At 43.4% G+C, this 24,302-nt stretch overlaps 1 protein-coding gene across 6 annotated transcripts in view; it reads left to right on the top strand.

The window, feature by feature from the left end:
* The first annotated feature begins 576 nt into the window (after positions 1 to 576).
* Positions 577 to 24,302, top strand: part of LOC308674509 (septin-2) — a 43,054-nt gene continuing 19,328 nt past the window's right edge. For 5 of the 6 annotated variants that reach the window (XR_014027902.1, XR_014027903.1, XR_014027904.1 and 2 more), the window contains exons 1-6: positions 12,140 to 13,639; positions 16,597 to 16,683; positions 17,339 to 17,462; positions 19,632 to 19,766; positions 21,547 to 21,664; positions 24,191 to 24,292. Coding sequence is in view for 3 of the 6 variants with exons in the window: in XM_081339036.1 (XP_081195162.1) it covers positions 13,363 to 13,639; positions 16,597 to 16,683; positions 17,339 to 17,462; positions 19,632 to 19,766; positions 21,547 to 21,664; positions 24,191 to 24,292 (843 nt within the window). In the remaining 3 variants the exon portion in view is untranslated. Of the gene's footprint in view, positions 727 to 10,499; positions 10,597 to 12,064; positions 12,118 to 12,139; positions 13,640 to 16,596; positions 16,684 to 17,338; positions 17,463 to 19,631; positions 19,767 to 21,546; positions 21,665 to 24,190; positions 24,293 to 24,302 lie in introns of those variants that run through there. The other variant, XM_081339038.1, reaches the window with a different exon arrangement.

The raw sequence follows: 24,302 nt of genomic DNA, 5'->3' as shown, positions 1-24,302 counted from the left end.
ATTGCGGCAAATTTCCCCTTTTGGTGAATTTTACCGGGCCATGTTTCATGTGACCCCAGAAAAGGGCTGAATGCAGTAACTGCCAGGTTATGCAAAGATGGCATTGCAAAAAACTAAAGAGGAAATTAAATTGCAGTGCACTTAAAAAGACATTTTTAAAAAAAAAAAATAAAATAAAAAAGACAATTAAATCCGGGAGGACACGAAACTCTGGCAACACCCAGAGTTTGACTCATCCCTGCCTTCTCTTTTCCAAAATGCAGCCCCCCTCGCTTATTTTAGCCCAGGGGTCTTCAAACCTGGCCCTTTTATGACTTGTGGACTTCAACTCCCAGAATTCCTCAGCCAGCGTGCCTGGCTGAGGAATTCTGGGAGTTGAAGTCCACAAGTCATAAAAGGGCCAAGTTTGAAGACCCCTGTTTTAGCCCCTCCCTTGACTTGGCAAAAATGAAAAAGAATCGCCTCCCGGAATAAAGATGTCCTTGGTAGCTTCACAAGGAAACAAAAAAAAAGGGGGGGAAGTACCGCTCTAGGCCTCGCATTCTATGGCCCGAATCGCTCTCGTTCGCTTCAAAGGCACGGCGGCTGGGACCATCGAGACGAGAGCGCTATAGAAGGGCCGCGAGGGATGTGGGATTGAAGCGGGGCTGGGACCGCCAATTCTTCGCCTCCTTCCGCATTTCTGGGCCCAGCTGCGGACGGAGCGACGGCTCGGGGCGAGGCAAGGTAAAGGGGATGCTCGCCCTGGGCTCTCTGGCTTTTCCCTGGGTGGGCAAGGGACGGGTTTGCCTTCATTGCACAAAGCGGCTGGCAGGAGCAAAGTTGCCCCGGGCTGCAAAAGCAATGGGTGTGTGTGTGTGTATGTGTGTGCGCCTACGGAGGGTGGGTGTGTACGGGAGTGTCAGTGTCAGAGGCAGATAGCAGGGGGTGGGCGTGCAAGCATGCAAAGGGGGAAGCTTGCCCAAGGCGCCCCCGTCTTGCTTGGAGCATCCTTGGAGCATCCTTCGACTTAACCGTCTTTGCCAAAGAGAGGGAGTCTTATTAAGAGATTAAAAGAGCCTTGGTGGAGCAGTGGGCTAATGCCTCCTTAAGTAACACCAGCTGCCTGCCATGAGTGCAGGTTCGCATCCCACCAGGCTCAAGGTTGACTCAGCCTTCCATCCTTCCCAGGTAGGTAAAATGAGGACCCAGATTGTTGGGGGCAATAAGCTGACTTTGTAATAATGCCGCTGGGGGTGTGTGTGAAAGCCCTAATAAGCAGGCATATACATAGAATGAAGGCTACTGCTAAGCTTGTAAGCCGCCCTAGAGTCTTCGAAGAAGGGCGGGATATAAATGGAATTAAAATAAAAATAAAAAAAATAAATAAGGTTGTTTATTGGCTTGTTTGTTTGTTTGTTTAAGATTAGGAAAGGTTTAGGTAATTGTAGCCTTCGTGGGACGTCTGCCCAGTGGCTTTTTTTTTTGTAAAAGAAAAAGGTGCCGGAACTCATACAACTGGGTTTTAGATTTACTCTTGGGGCTTGAATTTAATTTGTTTAATTTGTTTTTAATTTTTTGTATTCATGGTTTTAACTGCCCTGTAAACCGCCCTGAGTCCTACGGGAATAGGGCGGTATACAAATCCAATAAAATAAAATAAATACATAAATAAATAAATAAATACATGTCATCAGTGCTTTTTTTGTAAAAGAAAAAGGTGCCGGAACTCACACATGTCATACAACCCGCCTTGCCTACCCTACAAGGTTCCATCCAAAAAAGGTGCCGGAACTCCGTTCTGAGCGTTCTATGAGAAAAAAAGCCCTGTGTCTGCCCATATTAGCTTAGTTTTTAAGCTAGTGTAAGGCAACATGAAGAATTCTGCCTTTTAATGGTATATATAAATGCTATATGTACTATAATAACACCATTATATACAGGGCTTTTTTTGTCATAGAACGCTCAGAACGGAGTTCCGGCACCTTTTTTTGGATGGAACCTTGTAGGGTAGGCAAGGCAGGTTGTATGACGTGTGTGAGTTCCAGCACCTTTTTCTTTTACAAAAAAACACTGATTATATATAATGGTGTGTGTGTGTGTGTGTGTGTGTGTGTGTGTGTGTGTACACACATACATACATACCATAAAGCCTCTTTGTAAGTTTCCAAATAAATCACAAACAAACTAGAAGCTGAAAGCAAACCATGGTTTTGCTTCTGGCCTCCTACCAGGGGGCCAGTTTAAAGCCTCTGATTTTTTTTATCTCCATAATTTGCTGAACATTTGATGTGAAAAACCAAATGAAGGCACTTAAGGATGGGCCAGTCAGAATACAGGATTGCGCAAACACAATGACCGATGATTACCAAAATGCTTTTGAAGTCTAGCTGTTCTGAAATCTTGAACCTTCTTACTTGCCACTCTCCTTCACTTTTCCTCACCAGCTCCAGATCCACGCTCAGTTTTGCAATTCCAAAAGCATTTAAGGAATGCCACATCCATTCAGAACTTCCTGTTGCAATCCCCGCCCACTTCTAAGCTTTGGTATATGTAGCCTTTAAAGGGTTTTTTTTTCAGCGCCTTGCCAAAGAAGTGAATCTTTGAATTCTGCAGAGGCCCTTGTCGTTGTTTGAGAAATAATTTTAAAATCAAAAGGGATTACAATTTTCTTCTGTTGTGCCTTTAATGGTGTCTCCCTTCCAGTTCCTGTAAAATGCTTTGGTAAGGCCACACCTGGAATACTGCATCCAGTTTTGGTCACCACGATGTAAAAAAGATGTCGAGACTCTAGAAAGGGTATAGAGAAGAGCAACCAAGATGATTAGGGGGCTGGAGGCTAAAACATATAGGGAACGTTTGCTGGAATTGGGTATGTGTAGTTTAATGAAGAGAAGGGTGAGGGGTGACATGATAGCAGTGTTCCAATGTCTCAGGGGCTGCCTCAAAGAAGAGGGAGTCAAGCTATTCTCCAAAGCACCTGAAAGCAGGACAAGAAGCAACGGATGGAAACTAGTCAAGGAGAGAAGCAACCTAGAACTAAGGAGAAACTTTCTGACAGTTAGAACAATTAACCAGTGGAACAACCTGCCTCCAGAGGTGGTGAATGCTCCAACACTGGAGGTTTTTAAGAAGAGACTGGACAGCCATTTGCCTGAAATGGTATAGGGCAGGGGTCAGCAACCTGAAACAGTGAAAGAGCCACTCGGAACCGGTTCCCTCACAAAAGGAAAAACTGGGAGCCGCAAAAAAATGTGTGTGCATGCACGTACATGCGCGCATGCGCAGAACAGGGTTTGACTGAAGAGTGGAGCCAAGGCGAGATATGCACCTACCCTGCATATTTGAATTGATTGTTTGAAATTTTTTAGTCCCACTTTTTTTTTGGACTGCACATGGCAGAGGACTGGGAGCCGCAGGAGATGGCTGAAAGAGCCGCATGTGGCTCCGGAGCCGCGGGTTGCAGACCTGTTGCAGGGGGTTGGACTAGATGACCTCCAAGGTCCCTTCCAACTTTATATAATAATATTATTATTATTATTATTATTATTATTATTATTATTATTATTATTATTATTATTATTATTATTAAAATGTCTTGTTTGGACATTTAGACAAAACGGTTGAATTCAGGCAACCAGGTTTGGAAAATATCAGGTAGAATCTGGATGGTTGGTTATCTGTGTTAAATGTTAAAACCCTTCATAACTGCAGATGCTTCAAGGCAGGGGTCTTCAAACGTGGCCCTTTGATGACTTGTGGACTTCAACTCCCAGAATTCCTCAGCCAGGCACGCTGGCTGAGGAATTCTGGGAGTTGAAGTCCACAAGTCACCAAAGGGCCACGTTTGAAGACCCCTGCTTCAAGGGATACAAGCCATTATCTAGTGACCTTGTCTCCTGCAATAACAGGCACCCTTTTCCTAAGTCTATTTACTAAACTCCGCTTTGAAAATTGTATTAGTTTATCAGAATAGAAAATACAAAGAAAATGAACATAATGGGAAACCAAGGGAGGAAAAAGGGAGAAGGAAAGAGAATGGGAAAAAGAAAAAAAAGGCATTGACTTCTGATTCTGTTTAGCACAGTAGAAGACAACAGCATTACAACCTGGACTCTTTTACACAATCATTTAAATTATAAATATAATATAAATATAATATAAATATAAAAAGAGCCTTGGTGGAGCAGTGGGCTAATGCCTCCTTAAAGTAACACCAGCTGCCTGCAATTAGTGCAGGTTCGAGTCCCACCAGGCTCAAGGTTGACTCAGCCTTCCGTCCTTCCGAGGTAGGTAAAATGAGGACCCAGATTGTTGGGGGGCAATTAAGCTGACTTTGTAATAATGCCGCTTGGGGTGTGTGTGAAAGCCCTAATAAGCAGGTATATACATAGAATGAAGGCTACTGCTAAGCTTGTAAGCCGCCCTGAGTCTTCGGAGAAGGGCGGGATATAAATGGAATTAAATATATATATATATATACATCCCGGATGCTGCAACCATCATAAGCTCAGAAGGCGCATCAATAAAATCCTTGAGGAAGATGGGTGGTCCCCCACAATATGAAAAATAAAATAAAAATAGGAAGTTGGATCAAAAGCAGGTCTCCCCTACACGGAGAGCATCTTTTAGGCAAAAAAAATCTGATGTTGCTAAACTATAAATCATACTATAGAAGTTGCAGCTGATGAGATAAGAGGTGCTGGGAACTGTCAATCATTTGCATCTGGAAAGTGATTGGTTCTCCACCCTGTCCAAGAACGTTCGTGGGAAGTGTTTTGAGTACAGCAATATTCTCACTCAATCCATTTTGCAAAGAGAAGTGTGAGCTTTGTTACAGAACCTGCAATGTTTTGAGTTGTTGGCAGCAGGCTGCAGTAGCTCATTAATGCCAGGACACCCAGCCATCACAGAGTCCTATTTCTGAGACGAGCAGACTTAGGCATTCATTGAAATAGTATTTTTCCAAAGATTCAGTAGCTGTCCTTTGGGGTTTCTGAAATTTTACTTTTGACTGCAGACTTAGCCCGAGATGTCGTTTCAGTTTCTTGGTTCAGGTTTTTTTTTTTAGAACTTCGCTAAGTGCCGCGTAACAGAGTGAGCACCTGTTACTCGTCCCAGCTTCTGCCAACCTAGCAGTTTGAAAGCACGTAAAAATGCAAGTAGAAAAATAGGGACCACTCCGGTGGGAAGGTAACAGCGTTCCGTGCGCCTTTGGCGTCTAGTCATGCCGGCCACATGACCACGGAGACGTCCTCGGACAAGCGCTGGCTCTTCGGCTTTGAAACGGAGATGAGCACCGGCCCCTAGAGTTGGAAACGACTAGCACGCATGTGTGGGGGAACCTTTACCTTTACCTTAAGATACAACAAAGAAATTGGACCAGAATGTCTTATGGAAAAGATGGGTTTGAAGAACTGTGAGGCGGGGGGGGGGGTAGAGGGTGGAAATGAGACAGAAATGAACCACGGTTTATTATGCCTGCTTTCCCCCCCCCCCCCGGTCCATAAGGCATTTGGCTGAGGCATCTTTTGTTGTTTTTTTTTCGTTTTTTTAATGCTGTGAACTTGAAAACTTTATATAATATTTCATCTTGCTGCGGTCAGAGAGGGAAATCCTCAGATGCCAGCTGGTATATTTATTTAGTTTTTTTTTTGTATCCTGGAGTTACAAAGGAAATGAGTTGGCTTCCTTCCTTTTGGAGGCCCCCATTTCATACTGGGATTTTGGCATGACGGCATCTTCACGTTGGGCTGAATAGGACAGGCTGCCCTTGATCTTTGACCTTTTTTTTTTTTAGTCTCTTTAACGCTCAAAAGCCTGTCCTCTCAAAGTCCGGAAGTCTTTAGGGACAAGACATTTAGTTCAGGAATCCTCTCTGAAGACCAGGGGACTGGACACAAGGCAAAATGTGCCCTTTTCCAGTTGTGGGTTGTGACACACGTCGTAAGCGAACCATGAGTAGTTAATTAGAAACGGCTAGCGGTTATTATTTGGCCTAACTAAAAAGCTGAGACTATAACTTTATCCTGTTACCATAACTTCAGTTGTTGCTTTGTTCCTTTTTTTATTTCTTTCCACACTTATCTCCTCTACTCCCTTTCTTTTCCCGTTTTTCCATTATATTTATTTCTATTTGTATTTTATGTTAAACACCTACACACACACACACACACACACACACACACACACACACACACAGACTTCAAATGCTCTTTATTAGACAGCACACTGTCCAAATACAGAGTTTGGGAGGGGCAGGGCTTTTTTTCTCATAGAACGCTCAGAACAGAGTTCCGGCACCTTTTTTGGATGGAACCTTGTAGGGTAGGCAAGGCGGGTTGTATGACACGTGTGAGTTCCGGCACCTTTTTCTTTTCCAAAAAAAGCACTGGGGAGGGGTGTGTGTGTGTGTGTGTGTGTTACTGTATGTATGTATATATATGTGTGTATATATATATATATATATATATATATATATATATATATATATATATATATATATATATATATATATATATCAACATATATATAGAATAGGGAGTGGAATGGAATAAGAATAGAATAGAATAGAATAGAATAGAATAGAATAGAATAGAATAGAATAGAATAGAATAGAATAGAATTAGAATGAACAGAACAGAATAGAATAGAATTAGAATGAATAGAATAGAATTAGAATTAGAATGAATAGAGTAGAATTAGAATTAGAATGAATAGAATAGAATAGAATAGAATAGAATAGAATAGAATAGAATATACAGTAGAATAGAATAGAATAGAGCTGGGAGGGACCTTGGAGGTCTTCTAGTCCAGCCCCCTGCTCAAGCAAGAGAACCTATACCATCTCAGACAAGTGACTGTCTAGCCTCTTCTTAAAAATCTCCAGCGATGGAGCGCCCACGATTTCTGGTGGCAAGCTGTTCCACTGGTTAATTGTCCCCACTGTCAGGAAGTTTCTCCTTAATTCCAGGTTGCTTCTCTCCTTGGTTAGTTTCCAACCATTGTTTCTCGTCCTGCCCTCTGGTGCTTTGGAGAATAGTTTGACCCCCCCTCTTCTTTGTGGCAGCCCTTCAGATACTGGAATAACTGCTATCATGTCACCCTTGTTTCTTCTTTTCTTTAGTCACTAGTCAAACCGAACTCCCGCAGCCGTCCCTCGTATGTTTTAGCCTTCAGGCCTTTGATCATCTTAGTTGCTCTTCTCTGAATTTTTTCCAAACTCTCAACATCTTTTTTGTGATATGGGGACCCAAATTGGCTGCAAGGCGGTTTTTAAGTGAGTTGCACCCTATATTTTTTAGCCACGGTTGTTAAGCAAATCACTGCAATTAAATGAAGTCATTAACGGAATTGGATCCCCCCCCCGCCTTTGACCTGGCTTAGCGAAGGCCAGCTGGGAAGATCTCAAATGGCAATGACATGATCCCGGGATTCTCTAACTGTCTTAAATTCATGCCCATTGCCAAGTGCCCAAGTTTTGATCTCACGACTGTCGGGGGGTGGGGGGGAGTTGCAATGGTTATAAATGTGAGGAGCAGTCGTAAGTCCCTTCTCTCAGTACCCTCGTAACTTCAAATAGTTGCTAAACGAAGGGTTGCAAGTTGAGAACGATCTGTGATTTGGTTTTCAAGCTATCCCTTGAGCCCTAGGTGATGAGGCATTTTAGCCAAGCAAGCTGGATGTGGGGGCATAAATGGATTCCTTTCCATTCTTAATCAATATTGCTTAAGTACCGGAGAAAGTAAAAACCTCTAGCTTTCTTGCTGGCCTTTTTGGATCAAAAGATTTCCTTAATGAAGCCGCCCTGAGTCTTCGGAGAAGGGCGGGATATAAATGGAATTAAAATAAAATAAATAAATAAATAAATACTTTACTACACTCCTATGTCTCACGATGCTCGGTGTCGGAAATTTTGGAGGCAAAAAGCCTTCAGGTTGGCTACCAGTCAGAGCTTAAGCGAATCTGATTTAACTATCCAGCTGACCTCCGGGGAGGAAAAATATTTGGGAATTAATCCAAAGTCTACTGAAAGCTGTGTTTGTTCAGCTGCCGTGCTTTGCCGTGTGTATGTTTGTATGTGGGTGGTAGTCGGGAATAAGCGACAATTGAAAATGTGTTGCGACTAAAATGATTGTCTTAATCCAGACATGTCAAACACAAAGGCCCGGGGGCCGGATCCGGCCCGCCAAGTGGTTTCACACGGCCCGCGAAGCCATCCTGGAAACAGTGAAGGAACGGCCCCCACTGCCTTGGCTCTGGCCCAGAGACCCTCCTTCTGACAGAGACCCCCAGATCTGTCCCACTCCTGCCCAGGCCCCCATAGGCACCCTTGATGCGAACCATGTAGAGCTGGCCACGCCCACCCAGTAGGCCATACGCACTCTAGCCACGCCCACCCAGTAGGCCACGCCCACCCAGTAGGCCATACGCACTCTAGCCACGCCCACCCAGTAGGCCACGCCCACCCTGGCCATACCCACCCGGCCCCTTGAGGGCAACCGCAATGCTGATGCGGCCCTCCATGAAATTGAGTTTGACACCCCTGTCTTAATCAATCCAAAGGTGCAGGAATGGGTATTAGTGTATCAAAACACTTATTGGAAAAAGAGACGTTTTGGATACAAAACAGAAGTGTCTGACACAAAAATCTTTGATCCAAAGCAAAAGCCTTTGATCCAAAGCAAAAAATATTTGATCCCAAACAAACAACCCGTGTCAAAGTAGAGTCCCGCTATCCTTCAAAAAATTTCAGGATTTAACTGTGCTGATTGAAAGGATATTATTCCTTTCCTTTACGCGTGTAGTATTTTTTCGACACTTTATAGTTGTATTGTAGTTGCAAGAAGAAGAATCAAGAAAGTAAAAAGTGGCAGTGGCTTGTATGAAATTGCATAATTGTTGTTTGGACGGCCGTGTAGAAAGATGCCTTCGTCAGTACTGGAGCATAAAAATTTTACTTTGATGTAAAAGTCTTTCTGCCATAATAGCCATTGGTTAAACCTGAGACATTCCCTTTGCAAGAGGCATAATATCTAATTATTATCCTCAGTCCTTGCACTCTTTACTGAAGTACCATTGAATGCAGACTTACAACCCTTTGTTTAGCGCACAGGTCTTCAAACTTGGCTCTTTTATGACTTGTGGACTTCAACTCCCAGAATTCCTGAGCCAGCATGGGGGAACTATGGCCCCTTCATGACTTGTGGACTTCAACTCCCAGAATTCCTCAGCCAGCATGGGGGAACTATGGCCCCTTCATGACTTGTGGACTTCAACTCCCAGAATTCCTCAGCCAGCATGGGGGAACTATGGCCCCTTCATGACTTGTGGACTTCAACTCCCAGAATTCCTCAGCCAGCATGGGGGAACTATGGCCCCTTCATGACTTGTGGACTTCAACTCCCAGAATTCCTCAGCCAGCATGCCTGGCTGAGGAATTCTGGGAGTTGAAGTCCACAAGTCATCAAAGGGCCAAGTTTGAAGACCCCTGGTTTAGTGACTGTAGTTATGGTGGCACTGGAAAAAGCGATTTAGGACCGTTTTTCACGCTCGTGATCATTCCAGCAGTCCAGTGGTTGTGTGATCAAAATTTGGACGCTTTGGCAACTGACTTGTACTTATGCAGTGTCCTGGAGTCGTGTGATCACCATTTGTAAACATCCCAGCTGGCTTTTGACCAACAAAGTCAATGGGGAGCAGGAAGGAGATTCACTTAACAAATGTGGTGGTGATCTATGGCAGGGGTCTTCCAACTTGGGCCCTTTTATGACTTGTGGATTTCAACTCCCAGAATTCCCCAGCCAGGCACGCTGGCTGAGGAATTCTGGGAGTTGGTCCACAAGTCATAAAAGGGCCCAAGTTGGAAGACCCCTGATCTATGGAGACTCTTAGTCATCTAGGTCGTCCCAAAGGTGCTTTTTTTCCACAAGGCAGCTGGACTTTCTCAAGGCGTTTAAATCCTTCCATTCCCCATCATCCAGTCAGAGCTGAAGAAGCTTCCTGGATGAGAAGTGAAACGTCTTCAACGAAAACAGCAAGAAAGTCCAGTTGCCTCCTTAAAAAAAAAGAAAAAGAAAAAAAATCACCTTTGGGACAACTGTGTTGATTCGCTTAGCGCCTGTTGCGAAAGAGCTCGTAAAATTGGGGCAAAACCCGCAACCGCCTTGCTTAGCGGCAGAGGTTTGGGGCCCTGGGGGTCGTGGTCGTAAGTTGAGGGCGACCCGTAGGATAGGGCTCATTGCCAAGTAAAACCGTCCTGCGCTCCAGTCTGTTTCCTTGGCACAGGCAGTTAATCGCAGAAAGCTTCGATGGGCATCATCGGAGCCTTGCTCCAGAAGGACCCGTGCACGTTTTGAGTTGGGAACGTTTGAGGGCAAAGGCTCACCCTGGGTTGGCAATAGGGGAAGCGGGGAAAAATAGTGGAAAACCCAACGCCATTTCTCCTTTTTCCTGGAGTGCAAGCCTGTCACTGACCTGTTGGTTTCCTTCCCCCACCCCCCACCCCCTCCCTTCCACAGCTTGGAATTGCATCCTGCCTCTTCGGAACAGGAAAGCAGCTGTGTCGAAGCCTTGCAGGTGTCTTTCTATAGGTCACTTCCTCCCTTTCAGACCGAGGTACGTTGGACAAAACCCCCACCGTGCTAAAATGTCTTGTGCCTTTCCTCTTCGGCGGCTGCAGGTAGTCTAAATAAAGAAACAATTAATTTCATATTAAAAAAAAAGATGCACAGGCAACGTCCTTAGGCACGTCCACACACACACACACACACGCCCAGTCACCGACTCCCATCCAACATTAGCCTTTGTCTGACAACCCAGAGGCTAGTGTAGTTCCATTTGTTTGAAAGAGGTTTTTCGGGCGTGCAGTTTAAATTCTGCAAGCCAAAATTCAAAGCACGGCAGATAGTTCCCCAAGGTACGACCGATTGCTTAGCGGCCGTTCAAAGCTCTCCACGGCTACTTAGGATCTGGATTTGAAGTTCCCGCAGTTGATTGTATTTTGCTAGAAACTGGCATTTATGGTTTCTGGCAAAAAAATACCCATTGCGGAGAATGGATTTGCTTAACGACCTCAAGTGTGTCGTGGTTCCGATAGTTTTAATTTTGTTGAAAAATTGTGGCGTTAATTTAATGACCCCCCCCCATATCTGTTTAACAATGGCCATGAAAAAGGTGGTAAAATCAGTCACGGTCACGTGGTCTGCTTAATGACCAGCACAGCTTGAGACCATAATTGCGGGTCAGTTATGGTCATAAATCAAGGATTGCTTGTCGTACTGACCTGGAGGTTGTTAAGTTACCAATTTGGCAGGCAGGCAGAAATTCAGGGTACGTGATGGTGTTTGTGTCTTTCTTCTGAGCAAGCAGGGTGGGCTAGACCCACACCTCAGGCTAAATCAGAAACCACAATCTACATGTTTTAGGGGTCAAGTCTGGCCATTAAGCTAGGCTACCGTTAAAGAAAAAAATATTGTGGCATAATATGCATGTGACCCCATCAGAAAGGCTTCTTAATTGCACTGCCATGTTATAGGCCAATTTGGAAAGCATGATTAACAGTTTTAAAACAAGTTCCAATATGTCAGTGAAGCTTGTTATCCTTGCTTTGCTTCTTAAAACATTTTTAAAACATCATTGTAGCAGGAAACCAGATTGTTTTCTCTTGCTAAGAAAGAGACGTGATTGTCTCTTTTGTGGCTTATAAAACAGAATTGTATGATTCTCTGCATAGGATTGCCCAAATGGATGAAGTAATTCACATTAAGTGTGTAGGTACCCTTTATGAATTGCCAAAGAATATTCAATTTGTACTTCCTTGTTACTAAACACAAACATGACCAATTCATTGGAATGCATCCTCTTGGGTGGATTAGGATGAAAAACTTAAATATTAGTCATTTAATGATGCATTCCATGTGACATAGCATTCTTTTTTACACTTCACTTTTATTTGAGTTCAGTAAAATACACATTCAGTACACGTGAATATGTTTGTGTCTCTGGATTCCAGCCTCATAAATGGAAAGATTGATTAATCGGTTTCGGATTTAGTGCGTAAATGTTTTGCATTTTTCCCCCCCAGGTTTTAGAAATTTGGTGTGCAGGAACATGTCTCAGTCTGGAGAAAAAGTAAAGGTGAGTTAGAACTTGGGACATAGCCCATCAAAACAATTCTTAGCTTTCAATGTTTTATTTTGGGTTCTAGGGTTTAAAGGCTGTGTTTTGCCATCACTTTGGGGCGAGGCAGTAGAGAAAGAACAGCTGGAAGGAATTTTAGAGAACTATTGTTGTTTAAATAAATAACCCACTTTAATAACTTGAAATAATCCAGCTTTATTCGTTCAACTTTCTGTTCAACAGACCGAAGGGGGAAGAATAGAAAATTCTCTGCCGATTGCCGAATCCATTGCAGAAAACAGTGGATAACAATGGCAGATCAAAAGGAGACAGGAATCTTTAGTATAAAATTGACTGAATGTCCTGGTTTGCCCCCTCTCACAGCTCAAAACTTTAAACCTAACTTTTCAGCATCAATTTTCAAGCAAAGGATAGTTAACAAAAGGTTTTCTTCACTGTTATCTGGGAATGAATGGGTAAAACAGCAGTATGCTATGAATGATGGTTGTTATGCAGTCAACCCAGTTTGATATTTAACCTGGTTTGGGGTTAAGTTAAGAGGGTTAAGAGCCTTGGTGGAGCAGTGGGCTAATGCCTCCTTAAGTAACACCAGCTGCCTGCAATTAGTGTAGGTTCGCATCCCACCAGGCTCAAGGTTGACTCAGCCTTCCATCCTTCCGAGGTAGGTAAAATGAGGACCCAGATTGTTGGGGGGCAATTAAGCTGACTTTGTAATAATGCCGCTTGGGGTGTGTGTGAAAGCCCTAATAAGCAGGCATATACATAGAATGAAGGCTACTGCTAAGCTTGTAAGCCGCCCTGAGTCTTCGGAGAAGGGCGGGATATAAATGGAATTAAAATAAATAAAAAATAAAAAAATAAGTAGAAAGCTGAGATCTCCCTACAGGGCAAAACTAAATGCTTTTTTCAAATATCCCTTTGTTGCTTCAGATTCTCAAGAAGTTGTAAAGAAAGGAAGTAAAACTAACTCCGTGTTTTCTCGCAGTGAGAAAACATAGAGACTCTGTGTAATTCTTGCCGAGATTTTCTCTTAAACCACGTTCGTCGCCCTCTTCCACTTGCATATAAGCCCAGAGAAAGGAAACAGGAATCATAGTATTACGGTTACAACTAGGTCTATAGCAATGTTTCTCAACCTTGGCGACTCTTAAGATGGGTGGACTTCAATTCCCAGAATCCCCCAGCCACCTATATTGAAATCCACACATCTTAAAGTCAGCAAGGCCAAGGAACACTCGTCTGATGGGTTGGTTTATTTTATTTTATTTTATTTTATTTTATTTTTTGTTCTCCTTAAGTTCCTTGCATGTTTCACTTTTAAGATCCTGGTTTCCAGCTTACAACTTGCCAACCTGGGTGTGTTTTCATAAATTCCGCCTCCAGTTCGCTGCTTTCATTGGTGGCTTTCTCATATTCCAGTTTTCCGACTCGGCTGGATACGTGGGCTTTGCCAATCTCCCTAACCAAGTTCACCGGAAGTCGGTGAAGAAGGGGTTTGAATTCACCCTCATGGTTGTCGGTAGGTGGATTTGGTTTTTCCATATCGATAGTACACGTCCTCAACGGTTAAAACTGGGGCAGTGTAACTTTCAAATATATTGTCGGCCTTCTCGTGCGCGTCAATTCTTAAGGATGGAATCTAGCTTAAGGATTTTTTGATGGCTGAATGTGAACTAACGTGGTACGTTTTGGAGCATGGATTTCTTGCTATGCTGCGTACGGCCATCGAGGGTAGAAGCGGAAGCTCGATCTTAAAATTAGCATCTTGCAAAAAAATAATAATAATAAAATACAGGTAGTCCTTGATTTAATCACCATTCATTTCATGACCGTTCAAAGTCACGACGCCACTGTAAAAAATTACTTATGACTGTTACAGCATCCCTGTGATCATGTGATCAAAATATGGATGCTTGGCAACTGACATGTACTTAATGACGGTTGCAACATCCCGGGGGTCACCGGATCCCCTTTTGTGACCTTCTGACGAACAAAGTCAAGGATTTCGCTTAACAACTGGGTTACTCACTTAACAAGTGCGCTGATTCACTTAACAACGGTGGTAAGGTTGTAAAATGGGGCTGAGCTCCCTCAACAGCTGTTGGGCTTAGCGGTGGAAATTTGGGACTGAACCTTGAATTGATGCACACTGTGGCTAGCATTAATAGTCCACTGGAGCATAGGGTGCCCCATCTGAAATGGTATAGGGTTTCCTGCCTGAGCAGGGGGTTGGACTAGATGACCTCTAAGGTCCCTTCCAACTTTTTTATTATTATTATTATTGTTGTTGTTGTCGTCATCGTCGTTGTGGATGCTTCGTTTTAGTGGGGTGTGATGAAGATGATCAATTTTATACTTTCCCAATATTATTTATAATGTTGGTTTCTAGGGCTTTTCTTTCTTGCTTTCACCAATGTAAGCCACCTGAAGGTTTGGATAAAAGCGCTCTGCAAATACCTGGAATCGAGTCACTAAATAGAATAAGGCGCAAAGCAACTATCGGAGAAGCAGTGCGGTGTAGCAGTTGTGGACTTGGACCCTGGATTAAATCCCTTGGGGACTTTTAAGACGATCCTCAGCATCCAGGATGAAATTTACCTCCCCGCAAGACGATTGGGACACGGTGGCTCAGTGGGTTAGGACGCTGAGCTTGTCGATCGGAAGGTCGGCAGTTTGGCAGGTCGAATCCCGAGTGCCGCGTAACAGAGTGAGCGCCTGTTACTCGTCCCGGCTTCTGCCAACCTAGCAGTTCGAAAGCACGTAAAAATGCAAGTAGAAAAATAGGGACCACTGCAGTGGGAAGGTAACAGCGTTCCGTGCGCCTTTGGCATCTAGTCATGCCGGCCACATGACCACGGAGACGTCCTCGGACAAGCGCTGGCTCTTCGGCTTTGAAACGGAGATGAGCACCGGCCCCTAGAGTCGGAAACGACTAGCACGCGTGTGCGGGGGAACCTTTACCTTTACCTTTAAGACGATTGTTAGCGGAATAAAAGGAAAGCAGATCGCCGTACGTGCAGATGTTGGCTTTTCCTTTATTATCTAGAGAAAAGAAGAGAGAGAATTCTCAGTCAGAGGAAGAAGATGGCGCGGTTCTTTTCTGTTTGGGCTGTTTTCCAGCAGGCTTTAGATTCTCGACAGCTTCTGCTTTTCAGATGGCGCAGAGGCTTCTTCTATGAAAAGGGTCGCCTCTGAGTCAGTTGGACCAGGACGTCCAAAGGAGATGTCAGCTTCTGTGCCAAGAAGGGAGATTATTAGTTTTGCTCATTCCTTCCTGTTTTAGAGAAATGACTCAAAACCTTTCAGGTCAAAAGCAATGCATCGAAACGTCAATGTGACAAAAGAAGCCACTGAGTTCGCAGTCGTGTTTTTGGCACAGGATTTAGGAAGGGAAAGATTCAGAAGAGGGATTGGCTGGTACGGTCCTGACCTCGCTTTTCCTCAGAAGCAAGTTACCTTAGGCTGCCACTCAAAATGTTATAAAACAAGGATCAGCAGCGTTAACGTGATTGAAATAATTGGGGTACAATTACAATTATAGAGCCTTGGTGGAGCAGTGGGCTAATGGCTCCTTAGGTAACACCAGCTGCCTGCAATTAGTGCAGGTTCGAGTCCCACCAGGCTCAAGGTTGACTCAGCCTTCCATCCTTCCGAGGTCGGTAAAATGAGGACCCAGATTGTTGGGGGCAATTAAGCTGACTTTGTAATAATGCCGCTTGGGGTTTGTGTGAAAGCCCTAACAAGCAGGCATATACATAGAATGAAGGCTACTGCTAAGCTTGTAAGCTGCCCTGACTCTTCGGAGAAGGGCGGGATATAAATGGAATTAAAATTAAAAAAAAAATAGAACAGTTCATTTAGCGACCGTTCGAAGTTACAACTTCACTGAAAAAAAGCGACTTACAAACGTTTTTCACACTTAACCGCCTTTGCAGCCCCTCCCCGTGATCACACCATCAAAATTCAGACCCTTGGCAACTGACTCACATTTATGACGGTTGCAGTGTCCCGGGGTCACATTATCTTTTTTTTTATTGAAAAGTTTTACAATACATTTTTTTTAAAAAAGACATTATCATCTCTTGCGCTTTTCTGACAAAATCAGTGGGGAAGTCAGATTGACTTAACAGCCGTGTTATTAACGACCGCCGTGATTCACCGGCAAGAAAGATTGTAAAAATGGGTCAAAACTCATTTCACAAATGTCTCGCTTAGCAACACAGATTTTGGTCTCATCCTTGGCCGTAAGTTGAGGACCGCCTGTACTTCCTGGAAGTCAGCTGACCAGATTTAAAATCCAAACGCTAGGCACAGACCTGCTTCTCTAGGTTATTTTGAAAAGACTCATTTAATAAGACCTTTTGATGGTGCTGTCTTATCAACCAAGGAAGAAAAGAAAATTGGCCGTTTGCTGTTTACATGGAACGGCGGAAAGATTATCCCAGTGATGAAATATCCCTTTTTTTTTTTTTACAGGAGAATCGGGTTTGGGAAAATCCACTTTAATTAACAGTTTATTCCTGACGGATTTGTATCCTGAACGTTATATCCCTGGAGCTGGAGGTAATTTGGTGCTTTTTCGTTCCCCCCCCCTAAATCGGCGTTTCTCAGTCTCGGCAATTTTAAAGACGTCTGGGCTTCATCTCCCAGAAGTACGTGGCTGGGGAATTCTGGGAGTTGAAGGCCTCACTTCTTAAAATTGCCGAGCTTGAGAAACACCCTTCTCAATTTAATTGGATTCCAATTTCACCGTCCTTCCTTTTAAGCCAGGGGCCTTCAAACTTGGCCCTTTGATGACTTGCGGACTTCAACTCCCAGAATTCCTGAGCCAGGCACGCTGGCTGAGGAATTCTAGGAATTGAAGTCCACAAGTCATGAAGGGGCCATAGTTCCCCCATGCTGGCTCAGGAATTCTGGGAGTTGAAGTCCGCAAGTCATAAAAGGGCCAAGTTTGAAGACCCCTACTTTAAACCAAAATGGCCAATCCTCAACCTTGATGAGGTCCCCAGTCCCTTTTGGTGGCCTTTCCAACCAGGTTTCCCAACCTTGGCTACTCCTAGGTGTGTGTGGCCTTTTAGAAACCCCATAATTCTAACAAAGAGCTATGCAGACTGTGGAATTCTGTCCCCCAAAAGGCAGCTGTACTTTGGGGCCTAACCTGCTTTTTCAAAAGGCAGCTGGACTTTGCGGTTTAATATTTCCTATCTCTCTCCGGTAGAAAAGATAGAAAGGACAGTTCAAATCGAAGCTTCGACTGTTGAAATTGAAGAGCGAGGGGTCAAGCTGCGTCTGACCGTTGTGGACACTCCGGGCTACGGAGATGCCATCAACAGCCAAAATTGGTGCGTTCTGCTCTCCTTTCCAAGACAATTGACCAATATCTGGCCTTCCTTGGGCCATCCTCCACTCTGCCCATCCCCAATCCTTACGTCGTCACCTTCTCATTGCCAGTAAATCTCGCTTACCCTTTCCTGAGAATCTCTGAATGGCTGGACCTCGGCCACGGTGTTGTCAGAAGAATTTCCTGTTGATTGTATTCTGATGCTTGTGTTTATTCTTTGGAAAGATTTCTCGAAGTTCTGCGGATCTGAGTTCTGCTTTTCTCTTTCTTTCTTTCTTTCTTTCTTTCTTTCTTTCTTTCTTTCTTTCTTTCTTTCTTTCTTTCTTTCTTTCTTTCTTTCTTTCTTTCTTTCGCCTGGGTGGGAGCACAAGGCGTTCCACGGCCCGTTGCTACATCATGGGGTTGAACTTGCTGCAGAGAATTCAAAGGATTGCAGAAACAATATTCTTTTTAAAAATAATAATCATAATTCCCTGTCAGTTGGAGACTTCCTTTCTCTCCCCAACCAATAGGAAGGCGGCGTTTCTTTTCTATCCCTCACCTTCTCACGGCATTAAGGATGAGGTAGGATCCAATCCGAGTCAGTCACCAGGACCAAAGGTTTGGTCTCCGAGCTTTCAGACTAAGCTGGAGCCCAGTCTCAGGGAATTTCTCTCTTCTTGGAATGTGTAGTGCAGGGGTCTCCAACCCCTGGTCCGTGGACCGGTACCGGGCCATGGCATGCCAGCAACCGGTCCGCACAAACAAGCAAAGCCCCATCCATGGGATGCAGGCAGCAGACGAAAACACACACTCTTCGGTCTGTGGAAAAACCTCTCTCCATGGAACCGGTCTTTGGTGCCCAAAAGATTGGGGACCTCTGATGTAGAGAGTCCAAAAGCTTGGGAAAATAAACCTCTGGTCCCAATGACTGACGCTGATTGGATCCTGCAACATTATCTCTGGACACATGTTCAGGGAGTCCTGGACTTACGAGCACGATCCCAAAATTTCTGTTCTTAAGTGAGACAGTTAAGTGAATTTTGCCCCACTTTACGACCCGTCTCGCCACAGGTGTTAAGTGAATCACTGCAGTTGTTAGGTTAGTAACACGGTTGTTAAGTGAATCTGGCTTCCTCACAGACTTTGTGTCCTGGTTCCGAAAGAACTTCAAGGCATTGTTTACCTTAAAGAATCTTTATTTGAGTAGCATAAATTCAGCACGAAAGGGACGCGGTGGCTCAGTGGGTTAGGACGCTGAGCTTGTCGATCAGAAGGTCAGCAGTTTGGCGGGTCGAATCCCGAGTGCTGCGTAACAGAGTGAGCGCCTGTTACTCGTCCCAGCTTCTGCCAACCTAGCAGTTCGAAAGGACATAAAAATGCAAGTAGAAAAATAGGGACCAGTACGGTGGGAAGGTAACAGCTCTCCGTGTGCCTTTGGCGTCTAGTCATGCCGGCCACATGACCACGGAGACGTCCTCGGACAAGCGCTGGCTCTTCGGCTTTGAAACGGAGATGAGCACCGGCCCCTAGAGTTGGAAACGACTAGCACGCATGTGCGGGGGAACCTTGACCTTTTTAACTTCAGCACGTACAGAGTCAAAGCCCAAATCTGAATTCCCCTCCCCTGAGCACATAGCATCAAAGCACAATTCCCTCCTCTAATTCACAGTCATAAATCACGTTCTCCAATTAGTTTGAAATGCAGGCTTCCCCTCCAGTTCTCCAGCCGGCCAATTCTTATCATCTCTTATTTCAATAACCTTGCTTGTCAGAAGATCGCAAAAGGGGATCACGTGATCTCCCCGGGACACTGCAACCGTCATATGAATGAGTTGCCAAGCATCTGAATTTTGATCACGTGACCGCGGGGAGGCTGTAAGGGTCGTAAGTGTGAAAAATGGTGACAAGTCACTTTTCTTCAGTGCCGTTGGCAAAAAAAAAACACCCAACACCCGTAATGAACAACAGATTCGTTAGCTGAACAGCCACCATCGTAAAATGGGAGGCAGCCATGTGATGACGTGCTTTGTGGACATCATAACTTATGACTAATTGTGGACACGGTTACGGTTGCAACTTGAGGATTGCCTTATGCCAGGAAAACATGCAACGATAAGAAAGGAACAATCTCCCCCCCCCCCAAATCCCTGTCTCATTCTAAAAATTGCTTCTTCTCTTCTTGACCCAGTTTCAAAACCATCATCCATTATATCGACAATCAATTTGAAAGATACCTTCATGACGAGAGCGGCTTGAATAGACGCCATATTGTAGACAACCGAGTCCATTGCTGCTTTTATTTCATTTCCCCTTTTGGACATGGGTAAGTGTTAAGGGTTGTTTTTTTTTTAATGTCCCAGGATATAAGCCTCGCTGAATAACTGTCTGCAAGGCGGTTTTAATCTCCACTTTTCATATTAGCCAATTGAATTAAAATCATTTTTGGATTATTCTTATTCTTATTCTTCTTATTATTATTATTTTCATCTTGTGTTTCGCCTCCATTTCAGAAATGGTTTATGCAGAAACTTCCCAGGGGTATATGAAACTGTACGCCAAGCAGGAATTGGCTCAGTGGGTTAGGACGCTGAGTTTGTCGATCAGATGGTCGGCAGTTTGGCGGGTCGAATCCCGAGTGCCGCGTAACAGAGTGAGCGCCTGTTACTCGTCCCAGCTTCTGCCCACCTAGCAGTTCGAAAGCACGTAAAAATGCAAGTAGAAAAATAGGGACCACTGCGGTGGGAAGGTCACAGCGTTCCGTGCACCTTTGGCGTCTAGTCATGCCGGCCACAGGACCACGGAGACGTCCTCGGACAAACGCTGGCTCTTTGGCTTTGAAATGGAGATGAGCACCGGCCCCTAGAGTCGGAAACGACTAGCACGCATGTGCGGGGGGAAGCGTTACCTTTTACTACTCCTTAATACGGGAAATTAAACCACTTTATGCAGCACAGGCTTAAAGAAGGTTGATGTCGTGGTTCCGATAAATGAGACAGTTCACACAAAATGCAGGCATTGTTTGTCTAAAAAGCCTTAATGCCGCAAACATTGACAGTTGATTTTTCAACAAAACGGAAACTTTCCTGAGTTCTTCCTGAGGCATGTGTTTGTGCAGGAGGAGTTTTAAATTTTGCGGGATCCCTTTGCATTGGAAGTTTAGGGTTTAGATGCAGTTTCCACTGGGTTAAAATACTGTTTGAATCCGAGGGGAGATTTTCACGGCTGTAGGGTCGAGTGAGCAGAGTGGGTTAGAACTATTTTTTGTCTGAACTTGGGGCTAAGAGTTGGCTTTTTGTCTTCTTTTAAACAAGATTAAAATGGTTTTGAGACTGTAGTTTTTTTTACTGGTTTTCCAGTTCAGGATGATCAGAAACTTTGCTACCAACAAGTAGCAAAAGGCAAAATAAGAGTATGGGGGCATCACAAAAAAGGGGGGGTCAGAGAGTGCCAAGGACCCTACAGTTCTCCTCCTCCTCCTCCTCCTCCCCCCACTCCCTTCTAGCCCTGATGATGTTACCTAGTTGGGTCATGAAACGTCTGCAAGAAAATCAACCAGCTCGGAGAGCATCAAGGACCCCACAGTTCTCCTCCTCCTCCTCTTTCTCCTCCTCTCCACAAACCCCACTCCCTTCTAGCCCTGATGATGTTACCTAGTTGGGTCATGAAACGTCTGCAAGAAAACCACCCAGCTCAGAGAGCACCCAGGACCCAACACAAATATTAGCCACAAATATTCTATTGGTAAACATTTTATTAAAACCATGTACTTGCATCTTGACTTTTCCTTTGAGAGTTTAAAGGATGTTCAGAAGTGGGAACTCCACTCGTGTTGCCCATGGAGAGACTACCCCGCAAGTTAGGATGGATTGAAAGCCAGAGGTTAGGATCCCCCAAGTGAATTTCTACACCTGAGCGTGGAGCCATGGGTCTTCCTGGCCCAAAGATGACCAATTAGGTTTCCTAAATCTTTGTGATCCAGGCAGTGTGGCATTTTGGACAATGCCTAAATAGATGCTGGCTTGATGTTAGTTGAAAGCAGCATGCGTTTTTTGTTGTTGTTGTTGTATATTTTTTTAAAAAACTTTTTTTTATGATTTTTCCAGACTAAAACCTTTGGATGTGGAATTCATGAAGGCACTTCATGGAAAAGTGAATATAGTTCCTGTCATAGCCAAGGCGGATACTTTAACTTTGAAGGAAAGGGAACGACTAAAGAGAAGGGTAATGTGTCGATTTTTTCTGGGGAAATCTGGGAATTGAAGCCCACCCATCTTGAAGCATGCTGGCTGGGGAATTCTGGGACTTGAAGTCTGCACAACGTCAAGTTGCTAAGGTTGAGAAATATTGAATGAAGTCTTCTTTACATTTTAAAGAAACGAAGAGTTTTAAAACTCCTTATTCAACCTCCTTAGCCTCCAGAAAACCACAGTTTCAATCAGAATAGAGCTGGAAGGGACCTTGGAGGTCTTCTAGTCCAACCCCCTGCTCCAGCGGGAGACCCTATGCCATTTCAGACAGCTGGCTGTGCTTAGTTGTTTCACCTTCTTTATCCTTGGCGTTACCAGCTTGTAAATCTTCGGTGCTTATTTTTACATTAAATGTCCACGGATAGTTTAACAAAAGTCCTGGCCTTCATATAGAGCAGCCAAAGGGCAAATAAACATCTCTAGCCCATTGTTTTGAGTTTTGGTCCATTTGAATCAGTCTTTTTTTAAAAAAAAAAAATTTCCCCTAACAAGACTGGCTTTATAAGGCAAACGATTCATGTTGATCCAAAGCTTTGAAATTTCAGCTACTGTATATTTTTCTTCCTGCAAACATCTCTTTAGTGCAAAATCTCTAATCAAAGCAGGGGATGAAAATTTGCCTTTCTTGGCACAGCTTCGAAGGTTTGGGGTTGTTGTTTTTTTAAGATGTTTCTGCCATTTGGCAATCAATCTAAAGTAAGGATTAGGGTGGGTTTTTCCCCCCCTCCCTTTCTGGTTTTTAAAAATTTATTTGAATAAGCAGAAACCTGAATGGTGGGTCTTTCTGTTAAGGAAACCCATCCTGAAAAGGAATTCCTGTTTTGACTTAGTGGAACTGAATCTTCTTTTTTTCTTCCTTTTTAAAATAAAATAAAATAAAATAAAATAAAATAAAATAAAATAAAATAATAAAATAAATTAAAATAAAATAAAATAATAAAATAATAAAATAAAATAAAATAAAATAAAATAAAATAAAAAAAATAAAATAAAATAAAATAAAATAAAATAAAAAAATAAAATAAAATAAAATAAAATAAAATAAAATAAAATAAAATAAAATTGAGCCTCTCAAGTGGGAATCGATGTGTGCCCGATTCACGAGCCACACAGTGCTGATTTTTCGAGGAAGTTCAAAAAAGAAAAAGAAAAAGAATGACTCTGCGGGAAAGGAAACTTTACATTTTGACGTTTTTTCTCTCTCTTTCCCCCCCCCCCGGGAAGTCTAATCTTTAAGATGCACGGAGCCTCCAGGGGCCCATAAACTGCTGTCTGAAGAAACAAAACGCAGTTTTATTGTTGGGAGTATGAAATGCAGTTTGTTTTCCTTGCAATTCTTCCTTTCTTTTTTTTTTCTTTTTTCCTTTCAGGAAAGCACTTGGCTGAACAGCTGAGATATATTATTCAGGCACCCTTTGCTGGTTTTCCCGCCATTGTTTTGTTTTTACAGTTTATCACCAAGATCTTTGCCCGGAGAAAATGGGCTTTCTTATTCTCCATCATTGACAAACAGCAAACTAGCCCATGTTGGCCAATCCTCTCATGCTGGGCTGTTCCTGGGAGGGGTTTTTGCTCTCCGGCAACCTATTATTAAAGCTACTGTGACTTTGCTAATTCTTTTAAGTCCCCGCCTTTGGAAAAATAGCCTGGCAGATTTGCAAAATGCGTGTGCCTTTGTGTTTGGATGGATTAGGTCTGGATGTTCTGTCCTGTGCATCTTTGGGAGTTTTGTTAATATTATTATTTTGCGGAGAGTTATGTTTTTTTTTTCTCTAAGAGAATCGGTAGAGCTTGAGTGGAGACAGTGATCCCATTTGGAGAAGGGGATACGTCTTGTTACGAAACCGGGCAAATGACTCTGGGCACCATACAGTGATGGGAAATTAAGAAGGTCTTGTGGTTTGACTTTAACTAGAAATTGTATTTTAAATTAACTATGCTGGGAGCCACGGTTTAAGTAAACCAGGAAGGGTGCACGGAGTCCCTGCTTAATAAGATAATAAGCTTAGAAAGCATTGATCAACCAAAACCATACGGCAATTTTTTTTAACGCCTTGGGTATTGTTCTTAACTGTTCTGATTGTGTATTTTGATCTTGTAAGGCCTTTCAGAATCCTTTGGCAATTATAATAAATCGAAATAACGACATCAACATTAACCTGCAGGCACTCCTTGACTTAAAAAGCGCAACGGAGCCCAGCCTTACAAAAGAATAAAAAGTAGAAAGTGCAGAAAATAAAAGGAAAATATGTATTAAAGAAAAAGAAACGTAATAAAGAAATGATTTTCACTTTCATAGAACAACTAAACAATTTTAGTAAATTGTCATCTTTTCCTATTCTAAGTGCTTTGTCTAGAATCTTTGTCTAAATTCTTTCTTTCCTTCCTTCCTTCCTTCCTTTCTTTTCTTTCTTTCTTTCTTTCTTTCTTTCTTTCTTTCTTTCTTTCTTTCTTTCTTTCTTTCTTTCTTTCTTTCTTTCTTTCTTTTTTTCTTTCGTAGGTGTTGGATGAAATATCTGAGCATGGCATCCGGATTTACCAACTGCCTGATGCTGATTCCGATGAGGATGAAGAGTTCAAAGAACAGACAAGGGTCCTGAAGGTAAGCTGAG

Source organism: Vipera berus (genome assembly GCF_964194415.1).
Source record: "Vipera berus genome assembly, chromosome: 14".
In the NCBI taxonomy this organism is placed as follows: Eukaryota; Metazoa; Chordata; class Lepidosauria; order Squamata; family Viperidae; genus Vipera; species Vipera berus.
The sequence above is the reverse complement of the archived record's forward strand: the minus strand, read 5'-3'. Positions and strand labels throughout refer to the sequence as shown.